This window comes from Anarhichas minor, unplaced genomic scaffold (genome assembly GCF_050575085.1).
Source record: "Anarhichas minor isolate MPS153535 unplaced genomic scaffold, ASM5057508v1 ptg000031l, whole genome shotgun sequence".
NCBI lineage: Eukaryota > Metazoa > Chordata > Actinopteri > Perciformes > Anarhichadidae > Anarhichas > Anarhichas minor.
In genome coordinates this window covers 5,330,079-5,345,858 of record NW_027466477.1, presented here as the reverse complement: position 1 = coordinate 5,345,858, position 15,780 = coordinate 5,330,079, and the positions used below count along the sequence as shown (strand labels likewise).

The 15,780-nt window shown below is 40.9% G+C and overlaps 1 protein-coding gene across 1 annotated transcript; it reads right to left on the bottom strand.

Annotated features, from left to right (window-relative positions):
* Nucleotides 1-134: 134 nt before the first annotated feature.
* On the bottom strand, nucleotides 135-14,948 carry rnf130 (ring finger protein 130). Its single transcript, XM_076105141.1, has 10 exons — nucleotides 13,992-14,948; nucleotides 13,753-13,879; nucleotides 12,974-13,259; nucleotides 7,745-7,936; nucleotides 6,148-6,398; nucleotides 5,429-5,500; nucleotides 3,711-3,793; nucleotides 3,317-3,413; nucleotides 3,017-3,197; nucleotides 135-2,415 (listed from the first exon to the last, which is right to left on the bottom strand). Exons 3-10 carry the CDS (start codon nucleotides 13,227-13,229, stop codon nucleotides 2,306-2,308), a joined length of 1,242 nt encoding a protein of 413 aa, XP_075961256.1. The 5' UTR covers nucleotides 13,230-13,259; nucleotides 13,753-13,879; nucleotides 13,992-14,948; the 3' UTR covers nucleotides 135-2,305.
* Between the last annotated feature and the right edge of the window lie 832 nt (nucleotides 14,949-15,780).

Here is a 15,780-nt window from a genome sequence, read left to right as displayed (position 1 = left end):
TAGTAGGGAGGGAGACAGTATATTATAATGTCTCCCTCCACCAGACTCCAGCATGTTGTTTTAATCTTAATATATTTTAGTCATATTCTCATATTAATGTATATCTGATAAATAACGTGAGACGGTGCCATGTTAAAGGCAATAAAGACACTTTAATGACACTTAATAAATGCTGAGGCAGTAAGAGACACAGTGAACTGAAAGCATCACACTCATCCTCTTCATCATCATCGTCACCATTATGTGACATCATCACCAGCATGTGACACAGACACGAGGACAGACGGGTCCTCAGGTCACTTCAGAGATAATATTGATCGATCAGTCAGGTTATAGATTGTATAATGCTTTTAATATATGGAGCTCCTTCACTGGAGCTTATTATTATTACACGCTGAGTAATTCAGAAGCTGTTTAATACGTCTTAAAGAAGCAGTCCATCACTTCAGGAGACACTCTGGTTCTCAGGTCTGTCAGCCAATAGGAAGAGAGGATTCAGACAGAACCAGGTCTGTCAGCCAATAGGAAGAGAGGATTCAGGCCTCACTCATGTTGTCTGTGAAGTAACGTTATCGGGTCGATGCTAACATCCACTATTGTTTCCTATTGTGTGTTAGCTGCAGGAGCTAAACGCTAACTAAGAGCAGCTGATGTGACAGTACAGATGATTACAACCTTAAAATAAATATCGGCAGCGGCACCAACCGGAGAATTAACTCCTCCAGCTGTTCATATATATTATAGTAATCTATTCACATTTGAATGAAACTTAGATTATTTAATCACAAGGAGTTAAAACATGAAGAATGTGAGCCTACATGTGTTTTGCTTACAGTTACAGGAAGTGAGCCACCTCAGACTCTCTTCTCATTGGCTCACAGACCTGAGGAATCCAGATGTGTTGACTGTCATCTAAATCAGCTGACTACAGGAGGCACTGCTGATTGGTTGGTTAGTTAACTAGATACAAACAGACAGACTTCAAATTGTTGTAAGTTAATTTTGAAAGTTTCTTCCTGGGTCCACTGTTTGTGCTAAGCTAAGCTACTCATCTTCTCGTCTGACTCTGAAGAACAAGTTTAAAACCTCTAGAACTTTTAATAACAAAGGACCCGTGTCGCCTCTCTGAGGAACTCTACCTGATAGAAACAGAGAACCAGAGTATCTTCTGAGATGTTGGACTGCTCCTTTAAATCTAACGTCTCTTTGTTCTACAGAGAAACATGTGTTGAGCTACAGAGGAGTTAACACTGTGAAGCCTTGGTTATACTTTCCAACGATGAGCGGACGTGGAAACGTTTGGATCTTTTTACTCTGTGATGGTTTCTGGAAGCTCCTCAAAGTTCCTCATGGTCTACGTCGATCCATGTAGTTTAAAAAAGGGGCGTGTCTGGTGATGTCACTTTGCTCACGACCCTCCAATAAATCAAGTTTTAAAGTCCACGATTGTTTCCTCAAATGTCTCTCCAGAGGATCCGGGTCATCCACTGGTCCTGGTTCCAGTCTGATGATGAATAGGAAGAATCAGCTCAGACAGTGTCTCTAGTAGAGGAGTTCTGATCCAGGTACAGGCCTTCAGACAGAGGGTCAGGTTGCAGAGTTACGACATGGACAGAAACCTTCACTGGGTTTGTTCTGGTTCTGGTCTCGATGCTTTCAGGTCCATAGAGATTCAGGTAAGATCGTTTCAGGAGTGATTATTCAACCCATTTTTCTCAAGAACCATTTCAAGAACCTTTGTAGGAACTAAAAAGTTTTTTTAACACATAAGAAAAGTTCTGGTCCAGGTACTTTCTAGAGGAACCGTTTAGGGATTTTTCCAGAAACACAACCTTTTTAAAAACCGGGGCCTTTCCTAGAACCATTTAAGGAATTTGCTAAGTTTTCCAGGGACCCAGAAACTTTCTGAGGTGCTCAGTAACCTTTCAAGGAACCTTTTCAGGAACTCAGGACCCAGAAACCCTTTTCCAAGAACACAAAAGCGCTTTGATGGACTGGACGTTTTCCAGGATCTTTTCTCAAAGTTCAACAACAACATTACCTCCAGGTCTACCAGAGGAACCTAGTTCAGGTTCTGGATCCTGGGCCGGAGTCGGATCTGGAGTTCAGTTCTCTGAATTATTTGTTTTACGTAGTGTTTTAAGAATTTGACCCAACAACCGGCCCCGCGTGTCAAGGTTAACAAGTGTAAACTTAGAACCGGATCCAGACCAGAGTCTAGACTCCATGTTCAGTCTAAAGAAAATCTGATGGATTGATGATGTTTTAGCAGGTGGAGGGGGGTCGTAAACCATGACGACGGGCCTCAGGACTTGTTGTCGTCATAAAGGTCTAGCGAGGCCTGGATGTCTGGTAGCTCCATCTCACAGACCACCAGAGGAGACATTGAGGTCCTGTTGAAGAAGTGACCTCCGCCTGAAGAGACAGAAACACAACATGCTCCATATTAGTCATAACCATACATCTACAAACATGTGGTATTAGTGTTCATTTACTTCAGTATGTCAAATCTACACTAAAGAGTATCTCAGGCTGAACTGATGACATCATCAGGTGTGTATTTATGATGTCATTGGCTCTATGTAGTGGACAATTTGAGACACTGCAGCAAACCAAACAGAGCCTGAATGAAAAACTATCAAATCTGACAAACCAGGGTCATCTTTACTATTAAGGAAATCATATTATTATTCTGTGGTGGTCTTAAAACACTTTTTTATTTCTTTGAATCCTATTTAGATCTTTTCTGCTCAGTGACAGTTTTAATTTTCTTTATGACAGCATAAAGTTACCTTATGATCCCATTAAGAGTTAGAAGTTGCTTTATGACAGGGAAAAGTTGCTTTGTGACAGTATTAACAGTGTAAAGTTGCTCTACAACATGATAAAGTTGCTAAATGACGGTGTAAAGCTGTTCCATGACAGTGTAAAGAGGTCTTTTAAATAATTAAAGTTGCCTGTGGTGATTAGTTGCCCTAACAGTAAAGACTTTTATGGTTATTGTGCCGTGTCTTACTGGTCACAGCAATGGTGATGTCAGCAGGTGTTCTGGGCGTGGCCTCAGGGTGGGGGGGGCTGAGCGGCTCAAGGCTAATAGACGGCTGGTCGCCCAGCGTCAGCCTCTGACCACCGGACGCCTGACTGACGCCCAGACGCTCCACATCCAACACCACGCTGTCCACGCAGGGAAGACTGGTCTGAGGATAGAGGACAGAGGAGACAGAGGACACATAGAAGACAGACAGAGAAAAGGAGACAATAAATTGTTAATAACACACCTGGTATGTTTGTGTTGTCTACGTCAGTGAAGACTCACCATGATGCCGAGAGCTTTGAGGATGTTGAGTTTACACATGGGACAGGTGCAGTGTTCGTTCAGCCAGGGGTCCACGCACAGCTTATGGAAGACATGTCTGCAGAGACGGGTCATCAAACCATTAGAACCAACAGGACACGGGTCATCAAACCATTAGAACCAACAGGACAAGGGTCATCAAACCATTAGAACCAACAGGACACGGGTCATCAGACCATTAGAACCAACAGGACACAGGTCATCAAACCATTAGAACCAACAGGACACGGGTCATCAAACCATTAGAACCAACAGGACACGGCTCATCAAACCATCAGAACCAACAGGACACGGACAGGGTCATCTGGTGAGACTGGTTTGACTGGTGACACTGGTCTGGTGTATTCAGACTCACTTGCAGGGCAGAATGCGAACCACATCGTTGAGCTGGTACGCTTCAATACACACGGCACAGTGGGTAAAGTCTGGATCAGTTTCCTGTGACAGAAAAACACAGATGAACATGTTGAAGTGACATCACTCTTCAAAATGAGGTTAATCCACAATATTATGATCATATCTGGTGTGAATAATTGCCGGAACTGGTGGTGGTGTCGAGTCTCTGTGGTGAGATTAACTGGTCAGCTTATTAACTGGTTAGTATAGTAACTGGTCAGTGTGTTAACTGGTTAGTATAGTAACTGGTCAGTTTATTAACTGGTTAGTATAGTAACTGGTCAGTTTGTTAACTGGTTAAATTAGTAACTGGTCAGTTTATTAACTGGTTAAATTAGTAACTGGTCAGTGTATTAACTGGTTAAATTAGTAACTGGTCAGTGTATCAACTGGTTAAATTAGTAACTGGTCAGTGTATTAACTGGTTAAATTAGTAACTGGTCAGTGTGTTAACTGGTTAAATTAGTAACTGGTCAGTTTATTAACTGGTTAGTATAGTAACTGGTCAGTTTATTAACTGGTTAGTATAGTAACTGGTCAGTTTGTTAACTGGTTAAATTAGTAACTGGTCAGTTTATTAACTGGTCAGTGTATCAACTGGTTAAATTAGGAACTGGTCAGTGTGTTACCTGGTTAGTATATTAACTGGTCAGTGTATTAACTGGTTAGTATAGTAACTGGTCAGTTTGTTAACTGGTTAAATTAGTAACTGGTCAGTTTATTAACTGGTCAGTGTATCAACTGGTTAAATTAGTAACTGGTCAGTGTCTTCTGCCATTTTAGACTTCTCTCAGCTGTTTCCTTGCAGTGACTCGTCATATCTTTGTTTATCTTCCCTAACCATCGTCCCGTGACCTCTGACCTTTGTGTCAGTGCAGAGTACACATCTTCCTTCTACCCACCATGGGTACTTCTCAAGTCTCTTAACTGCATCCCCGTTTCCCTCACTTGGGTCCTTTCCTTGCGTCTTAGTCCTTCCCACCAGGGATGCATGGAGGAAACCATGCGCGGAGAGAGGAAACGAGGAAATATGTTTTAGGAGACATGAGACGTCCTTTCCTCAGTTGTGTCACGTGAAGCGACGTCTGTTTCTGATGACGGTGCTGATGATCACAGCTGATCAGCTGTCAGTCGGCTTTAACAGCTGGAGAGACTTTAGATAAGTTTGTGTGTGCTCACATGATCACTGTACTTAATAACAGTAACTAATAATACTAATAACTAATAAAGACACACAGTAATCACCACTGTAGAGGTGTTTCTCTCTGTAGTCTGTTAACAAACTGTGTCCTGTGTTCTGTTTATAAGCACAGGATCCATTTCTACCGGCGGAATTATTTATGAATTATTTGCGTCTGTACGTTCGGCTGCAGCGTCCAATCACATGACTGATGAACAATGAGGGGGCGTGTCGGCCGTTAAAACACTTCCTGGAAGTCTGTTCTCGTGGTTCCTCGTTCATGGCTCCTCAGAGATCCCTCCTCTCTCCTCTCTCCTCGCTCCTCAGAGTAGAAATAAGAGCTTTGGGACGGCCGTCAATATGGCGGTGCAGAACAACTTCCGGTTCAAGCGAGGAGCGAGGAGATGACAAATAAGAGACTTGAGATGTACCCTTTACCTTGTCTCCTTTCCTCATTCAGTACCACAGAAGAAGAAGGAGGTAACAGATGTCTTTACCTTGTCTCCTTTCTTCACCGTCCTCGTCGTCAACTTCCCGATGGCTTTCTTTGCTGCATCGCCAAGACGACGCTGAGAGATGGAGAGAGAGGACACGTGTAAGACTACAATATGTACTACAGTACTACTGTGGTTAGGTCCAGAGTACTACAGTACTACTGTCGTTAGGTCCAGAGTACTACAGTACTACTGTGGTTAGGTCCAGAGTACTACAGTACTACTGTCGTTAGGTCCAGAGTACTACAGTACTACTGTGGTTAGGTCCAGAGTACTACAGTACTACTGTCGTTAGATCCAGAGTACTACAGTACTACTGTCCGGTATACCGCCCAGCCCAGCCCTAACTACTGTGGTTAGGTCCAGAGTACTACAGTACTCTGAATACTACTACAGGCGTGAATAGATGCTGACTCCCTGACAGACTGCAGGAAGTGAAGTGAAGGTTGTTCTGGAGCAGATGGAGAGTCCTGAGAGGTTATATTATACGGGGGGGGGGGGGGTTCACTAACACTTCCAGCAGAGATTCATCTCATAAAATATTAATGATTCCATTCCAATGAACCAGAGGAGGAGGGTGTTAGCTCTGTTTTAAGCTTGTTAGCGGTGTGTTAGCTTTAAGTATTATGTTAGTGGTATGTTAGCATTATGTAAATAATGTTAACATGAGTTAGCATGTTAGCTGTATGGTAACGTGTGTCAGCGGTGTGTTAGCGTGCTACCTGGCTGCGGTCCCGGGCGCTGGTGTAGCGGATCTTCTGGATAAAGTAGAAGATGAGCCAGGCTGATGAAATGATCATCAGGACGATGAAGGAGATGGAAACAAACACCAGCGAGCCTCGGTTGATGTTTTTGGTGGGACCACGTTGACCCACCACCACAGAGACCAGGACCGTCAGGTTCCTCTCCAGGTGTGCCAGGATCTCTTTACCGTACGCCTCTGTGATCATCACGGCCACCGTGTCACCAGTACCTGAACAGACAGAACCAGTAAGAGAACCAGTGAAAACAGTATAATACTTCAACACTGTACTGCAGTATAACACTACGACGCAGTACTGCAGTATAACACTACTACGAAGTACTGCAGTATAACAGTACTACAATGTACTGCAGTATAACAGTTCTACACTGTACTGCAGTATAACACTACTACGAAGTACTGCAGTATAACACTACTACGAAGTACTGCAGTATAACAGTACTACAATGTACTGCAGTATAACAGTTCTACACTGTACTGCAGTATAACACTACTACGAAATACTGCAGTATAACACTACTACGAAGTACTGCAGTATAACACTACTATGAAATACTGCAGTTTAACAGTACTACAATGTACTGCAGTATAACAGTTCTACACTGTACTGCAGTATAACAGTACTACACTGTACAGTACTGCAGTATAACAGTACTAACTGTACTGCAGTATAACAGTACTAACTGTATTGCAGTATAACAGTACTACACTGTACGGCAGTATAACAGTACCACACTGTACTAGAGTATAACAGTACTACACTGTACTGCAGTATAACAGTACTACACTGTACAGTACTGCAGTATAACAGTACTAACTGTACTGCAGTATAACAGTACTAACTGTATTGCAGTATAACAATACTACACTGTACGGCAGTATAACAGTACTACACTGTACTGCAGTATAACAGTGCTACACTGGAATATAGTATAATAGTCTTACACTTATGTTAGTTATGTGTGAATATAGTTTATTGTTTATACTGTCTGTTTTGTTATTATTATTTATTTTCTGCTCGCCAGATCGTTTGTTTCAATTTCTGCTCTCTGACATTCAGCACCAGGCGACACACGCACGCACGCACGTGCACACGCACACGCACACGCACACACACACACACACACACACACACAGTGTGAGGTCACAGTGACCTCATCAATTAATGACAAGTCCCCGTCTACATTTAGATCACGAGATAGACCCTCAGGAAGTCACTTCTCACATACACACACCTTCATCATCGTCTTCCTCTCAATCAGAGGAATAATACACTACTTCCTACTCAGGTACACTGTATACTACACCTGCTCAGGTACTCTGTACACTACTCCTACTCAGGTACACTATACACTACTTCCTACTCAGGTACACTGTACACTACACCTGCTCAGGTACACTGTACACTACTTCCTGCTCAGGTACTCTGTACACTACTTCCTGCTCAGGTACACTGTACACTACACCTGCTCAGGTACTCTGTACACTACTTCCTGCTCAGGCACACTGTACACTACTTCCTGACACATGACACACTGTAACATGCATGTTCTGACCTTCGTGTCCCATCTTGACCGTCTTGTCGGTGGAGTTGTTGTAGATGAGGACGGCCGTGGCGTTGTAGGCGGCCGCTTTGAGAATCTTCTCTTTGAAGGTGCAGTTTCCTCTCTGCAGCAGCGCCACCCACTGGACGCCCCGAGGAGGGACCAGGAACCGAGTGCCGGGGTCGCAGCCCTGCCGGTCCACCACTGAGGAAACAGACCGGTAGCATGGTTACTGCTTTATTACAAAGATAACACACTCACATTTTAAAGAGATGTTCGATTAGTATTTCCTTTTGAGTGTTTTTAATGTCGCCACTGAAATCAGATTTAGGTTCACTTATTGATCACCATCACCAGAACATCATCACTGACAGCTGAAATATTACAGAGTGGTGTAACAATAGAGGAAACATATTTACCCAACACACACACACTACTGGTAATAAACAGTAGCGGTGGCTACAAGGTTAGCGCTGTGGCTAACCACCATGAATAACAACGGTTATTTGTCCCTGATGACATCACTAATGACATCAGAGACAGGAAATACCACAAACAGCTCACATAATGGTCTAAAGGTTTCACACAGAGAAGGTCTAGACTGATATCTACCAGTAAACAGTATCAGTTGTACCAGATATCAGCTGCAGTGTCCTTCAGAGTCTGACTGTAATCTGACCTGAGAGTAGAGACGCCTCGACCTTCAGCCTGAGCGCTGCAGTGTCTCAGTACTACAGATACTACTACATATACTAGAGATACTACATATTCTACTACATATACTACATATTCTACTACATATACTACATAAACTACTACTGATACTACCAGGCACTTTCATATGTAAAAGCACCAGCAGCAGAGTACCTCCATTCAAAGCATCCAGTCTGTATGAAGCAGGACTCTAACATGTGACACTGAGACCGTCATAAGGAACATATGGTTCTAGATGACGTCGTTAGACTACCTCGTTAGAGTATCTCATTAGACTACCTCGTTAGACTACCTCGTTAGAGTATCTCGTTAGATTACCTCGTTGCATTACCTCGTTACATTACCTTGTTAGACTACCTTGTTAGACTACCTTGTTACATTACTCGTTACATTACCTTGTTAGACTACCTCGTTGCATTACCTCGTTAGACTACCTCGTTGCATTACCTCGTTACATTACCTCGTTAGATTACCTTGTTAGACTACCTTGGTACATTACTCGTTACATTACCTTGTTAGACTACCTCGTTACATTACCTCGTTAGACTACCTTGCTAGACTACCTTGTTACATTACTCGTTACATTACCTTGTTAGACTACCTCGTTACATTACCTCGTTAGACTACCTCGTTACATTACCTTGTTAGACTACCTCGTTGCATTACCTCGTTATATTACCTCGTTAGACTACCTCGTTAGACTACCTCGTTACAGTACCTCGTTACATTACCTTGTTAGACTACCTCGTTACATTACCTCATTACATTACCTTGTTAGACTACCTCGTTACATTACCTCATTACATTACCTTGTTGGACTACCTCGTTGCATTACCTCGTTATATTACCTCGTTAGACTACCTCGTTAGACTACCTCGTTAGAGTATCTCGTGAGACTACCTCGTTAGATTACCTCGTTAGACTACCTCGTTAGAGTATCTCGTGAGACTACCTCGTTAGATTACCTCGTTAGACTACCTCGTTAGAGTATCTCGTTAGAGTATCTCATTAGAGTATCTCGTTAGAGTATCTCGTTAGAGTATCTCATTACATTACCTTGTTAGACTACCTCGTTACATTACCTTGTTTGACTACCTCGTTACATTACCTCGTTAAACTACCTCATTAGATAACCTCGTTAAATTACCTCGTTATATAACATCGTTAAATTACCTCATAAGATTACCTTGTTAGATTACCTCGTAGCATTACCTCGTAGCATTACCTCGTAGCATTACCTCGTAGCATTACCTCGTAGCATTACCTCGTAGCATTACCTCGTAGCATTACCTCATTAAAACAGGAGACAGAACTGTTGTTTTTCTTTACCTCTGGGTAATTTATTTATTGTTTTTTTTATTTAGTTATTGTGTTTGGATCACATAAGTCTGAAACAATCAGGTGCATTGTGATTAACCTCAGGTCTGATGTGACCGACCTCAGGTGTGATGGGATCTCAGGTGTGATGTGACCTCAGGTGTGATGTGACCTCGGGTGTGATGTGATCTCGGGTGTGATGTGATCTCGGGTGTGATGTGACCTCGGGTGTGATGTGATCTCGGGTGCGTTGTGACCTCGGGTGTGTGGTGACCTCAGGTGTGATGTGACCTCAGGTGTGTTGTGACCGCGGGTGTGATGTGACCTCGGGTGTGTTGTAACCTCGGGTGTGTTGTAACCTCGGGTGTGATGTGACCTCGGGTGTGATGTGACCTCGGGTGTGATGTGACCTCGGGTGTGTTGTGACCTCGGGTGTGTGGTGACCTCAGGTGTGATGTAACCTCAGGTGTGTTGTGATCTCGGGTGTGATGTGACATCGGGTGTGATGTGATATCGGGTGTGATGTGACCTCGGGTGTGTTGTGACATCGGGTGTGATGTGATATCGGGTGTGATGTGATATCGGGTGTGATGTGATATCGGGTGTGTTGTGACATCGGGTGTGATGTGACATCGGGTGTGATGTGACATCGGGTGTGATGTGATATCGGGTGTGATGTGATCTCGGGTGTGATGTGATCTCGGGTGTGTTGTGACCTCGGGTGTGTGGTGACCTCAGGTGTGATGTAACCTCAGGTGTGTTGTGATCTCGGGTGTGATGTGACATCGGGTGTGATGTGATATCGGGTGTGATGTGACCTCGGGTGTGTTGTGACATCGGGTGTGATGTGATATCGGGTGTGATGTGATATCGGGTGTGATGTGATATCGGGTGTGTTGTGACATCGGGTGTGATGTGACATCGGGTGTGATGTGACATCGGGTGTGATGTGATCTCGGGTGTGATGTGATCTCGGGTGTGTTGTGACCTCGGGTGTGTGGTGACCTCAGGTGTGATGTGACCTCAGGTGTGTTGTAACCTCAGGTGTGATGTGACCTCAGGTGTGATGTGACCTCAGGTGTGATGTGACCTCAGGTGTGATGTGACCTCAGGTGTGATGTGACATCAAGTCTGTTGTGATCTCAAGTCTGTTGTGATCTCGGGTGTGATGTGACATCGGGTGTGATGTGATATCGGGTGTGATGTGACCTCGGGTGTGATGTGACATCGGGTGTGATGTGATATCGGGTGTGTTGTGACATCGGGTGTGATGCGATATCGGGTGTGATGTGATCTCAAGTCTGTTGTGATCTCGGGTGTGATGTGACATCGGGTGTGATGTGATATCGGGTGTGATGTGACCTCGGGTGTGATGTGACATCGGGTGTGATGTGATATCGGGTGTGTTGTGACATCGGGTGTGATGCGATATCGGGTGTGATGTGACATCGGGTGTGATGTGACATCGGGTGTGATGTGATATCGGGTGTGATGTGATATCGGGTGTGATGTGACATCGGGTGTGATGTGACATCGGGTGTGATGTGATATCACCCTCTATGTACCAACGTACATTTATAACAAATACCACACATATTACGGTAATCAGCGTTGCATATGTGTCTGACCAAAATACCTTTTGTTGTTCAGTCTTTGTTCATCCTGCATCGCTCTGTTCTGTTTTTTAATGTAACGTTACTGTAGCGATGGAGCCTCTCCCAGCTGTTAGCAGACTGTTGTTAGCGAGCTTTACCCAGCATGCAGTTCGGCGGTGTAATTTTATAAATGTACAATTATTAGTGTTACAAATTGTTTATGTGTCACAAACTGTTATGTCGTGGTGTTTTGTTGTTAAAGAGCGTTAGTTGTTGTTATAAAGTTATGACCATGACTAGGGGTCCCTCTCAATACACTTAGGACAACTAGCTCCGACCGTAGCGCTCTCAGCCGCGAACAATATATTTTGCTGCCTGTTGAAGAGCGACAGAAGTTGTTTCGGCTGTGCACCGGTATGACGGTATATGAAAAATTCATATCATACGGGAAATTAAAACCGGTATACTGGTCGGTATACTGCCCAGCCCTAATCTCAGGTGTGATCAGCGTCGTAAATACACGAGGGCAAAGGGCAAAACTGCCCCTAAGAAATATAATGTTGACCCTGATATCACTAGGAGAGGGGCAAAAAATGCCCCCATAATTTCCTCTAATAATAATGATAATTTAATGAACTTGTCAAAAACATCGTAGCCTATATGACCCGGTCCAGTTGCCTTGACTGACTTCTAAAAAGATAAATAAATGGAGCGCTTCTTAATCAGACCTGTGACTGCGAGACTGCGGTCAACTCAGCAGACACTTACATGTTAGTGCACCTATATGCTGACATTCACGGTAAACGCATTCAAACGGCACAGATCGGGAGCGAGTAAGGACTTTGAAAGTTAGCGGAAAGATTAACGTGAGACAACATCCGGTTTATTCAGACGAACATCCGGTTTTCAGAATAAGATGCAAACAAAGTATGAATTATATTCACATTAAGTATAAAACATGCTACCTGCATCTCGTGAGTTAAAGGGAAAATACACCTAAATTGTGCGTAAAGTGTCTTCATTCTTTGATTTGAGGGTTGCTAATGAATAATACCTGACTGACAGTCAATTAAGATATTTTACTAAGTAAAAACTCTGAACTGAATTTCTACCTTCAAATGGCACATTTTTAAAATATTTAAGGTGCTACAAAAATATTTTTCACAATAATTCCATACAATGACTGATGTATATGTAATCAAGGCATCGTTGACTTAATAATTGTTAATAGTTGTTTAAAACATTTAATAATAACAATAAATAACCACAAAGAAATAAGAATAAAATTGAATATGATTGTCTGATTTACGTTTGTTTTTTGTTCAAAAAATCTAAGAAAACACTTTGAATCTGTAGACTACTGCTAATAGTCTTATTATTGCCATTTGATGACAATTGCTCATATATTGTAAGCCTAAATAAGTATATTTATTATTTTGAACAAAGGTTAAATGTTATGTAAATTTCAAAGAGTGCCCCCAATTTTTTTTAAATGCCCCTGGATTTCAGTCAGTGGGGGCAAAAAGTGCCCCCAAAAAAATATGTAAATTTCCTACCCTGGGTGTGATGTGACCTCAGGTGTGATGTGATCTCAGGTGTGATGTGATGTCAGTACCTCCATGATGCTGTACAGGTGCGATGACGCGTCCCCTGGTGTCCACTTTAGGTGAGTTCTGTCCGTACGTCCCGTCATCGCTACTCATCAGGTGGACAGGGTTCCCCCGTCCGTCCAGAACCGTGGTGTTCACCGTGGCGCCCACGTTCTCCTCCGACACCATGTTTCTGTCAGAGCGGGCCGCTGACACTGAGCGGGACAAAACCAGGACCAGGACCAACGAAGCAGGCAGACGGGTCCACCTTGGGGACATCATGTCGTCCTTTCAGTCTTGGTTACATCCAAACTACCAGGAGACAAAACAAAACTCCTTTAGACAACAACTTCCTGTCACACTGTCTCCTGTATGTCAAATGAAAATGTCTTAATGTATCTTTATCATCAAAATATCTTTGTTTTTAATGTCCTCAAAACCATCTTAATGTCTCAGGTCTTCTAAATATCTCGGTTTGTCCTCTTTAATGTCCCTGTGTTTCCTCTTAATGTCTCCGTATGTCCTCTTAATGTCAATGTTTGTCCTCTTAATGTCCCTGTATGTCCTCTTAGTGTCTCAGGTCATCTTAATGTCTCTGTATGTCCTCTTTATGTCTCAGGTCTTCTTAATGTCCCTGTGTGTCCTCTTAATGTCTCAGGTATTCTAAATGTCCCTGTATGTCCCCTTTATATCCTCTTTATGTCCCTGTATGTCCTCTTAATGTCCTCTTTATGTCCCTGTATGTCCTCTTAATGTCCTCTTTATGTCCTATTTATGTCCTCTTAATGTTCCATCATGTCCTCACGCTGAGTGAAGTCCTGGATCAGCCTCTCGAGGACAGACAGAGTTGTCCGTGTGTCTGTCTGATCATGGAGCATCATCACAGGCCAACATCTGGACCTTCACGCCGCCATGTCTCCGGACCTGAGACCCTGGAGGTTAAAGACAATCAGAGACGTTCAGAGGTTCATTAAATAAAAGCTCGTTTAACGTGCAGCCCCGTGACTCGGTGTTTAAACGCCGTTTGAAGCCGCTTTGTCTTACCGTCTGCAGGCGGACAGACAGGCAGCTTCCGAGCGACAGACCCCCGCCTGTCTCCGCTCTCCTCCCACCTTCTGTCCGCTGTGGTCCCGGTGAATGTCCGGTGGTCCTCGGTGGGTCTACGGAGGTCGAATCCTGCAGCGGTTCCGTGTTTTATTCCGGTTTTGTTCCAGCTGGTGGTCTCTGTGGTGCGGAGGCTCGAGCCCCGTCTCGGTTCTCAGTTTGGGGCGCACTACGCATGCGCAGAGCCAGGAGAGGGGAGGCGGCAGACAGGGCGCGTGAGCGACACCTTCGTGTTTAGGTACCTGAGATTTGATCAGCTGTCGCGAGACCTGACGAGAGACCCTCCTCCTGTCTGTCTGACAACCTGTCTGTGGTTTCTAAATATCAACAATCACAATATCAATGATTATCAGTCCAATAATCATCATTATAGAACCGTTAATAGACAGAGTGGAGATGATAATACTAATAATCACAATAATAATAACAATAATAATAATAACGATAAAAATAACAATAACAATAATAATAATAATAATAATAATGATAATAAGAATAAGAATAATAACGATAATAATAATAACAATAAAAATAATAACAATAATAATAATGATAATAAGAATAATAACGATAATAATAATAATAATAATAATCACGATAATAATAATAACGATAATAATAACAATAACAATAAGAATAATAACAATAAGAATAATAATAACAACAATAATAATGATAATAATAATAATAATAACGATAATAATAACAACAATAATAATTACAATGATAATAATTACAAGGATAATAACGATAAAAAAAATAACAATAATAATAACAACAATAATGATAATAATAATAACAATAATAATAACGATAAAAATAACTAACAATAACAACAATAATGATAATAATAATAACAATAATAACGATAATAATACCGATAATAATAACAATAATAATAACGATAATAATAATAATAATAATAATGATGATAATAATAATAACGATAATAATAATGATGATAACAATAATAATAATGATGATAATAATAATAATAACGATAATAATAATGATAATAATAACAATAACAATAATAATAATGATAATAACGATAATAATAATAATGATAATAATAATAATGATAGTAATAATAACAATAACAATAATAATAATAACAATAATAATAATAACGATAATAACAACAATAATAATAATGATAATAATAATGATGATAATAATAATAACGATAATAATAACAATAATAATAATGATGATAATAATAATAATAACGATAATAATAACAATAATAACAACAATAATAATAACAATAATAATAATAATGATGATAATAATAATAACAATGATAATAATAGTAATAATAATAACAATAACAATAACAATAATAATAATGATAATAATAATAACAATAATAATAACGATAATAATAATAATAACAATAATAATAATAATAATAATAACAATAACAATAATAATAATGATAATAATAATAACAATAATAATAATAATAATAATAATGATAATAACAATAATAATAATGATGATAATAATAATAACGATAATAATAATGATAATAATAACAATAACAATAATAATAATGATAATAACGATAATAATAATAATGATAATAATAATAATGATAGTAATAATGACAATAACAATAATAACAATAATAATAATAACGATAATAACAACAATAATAATAATGATAATAATAATAATAATGATGATAATAATAATAACGATAATAATAACAATAAAAATAATGATG

Bases quoted from the DNA above. Each gene is read 5' to 3' on its own strand.
- rnf130 (XM_076105141.1), bottom strand. From the start codon at position 13,229: ATGATGTCCCCAAGGTGGACCCGTCTGCCTGCTTCGTTGGTCCTGGTC. The intron at 7,937-12,973 runs GTACTGACATCA...CTGTTTCCTCAG, and splicing joins ACCTGTACAGCATCATGGAG to TGGTGGACCGGCAGGGCTGC. The intron at 5,501-6,147 runs GTAGCACGCTAA...TCCATCTCTCAG, and splicing joins GCGCCCGGGACCGCAGCCAG to CGTCGTCTTGGCGATGCAGC.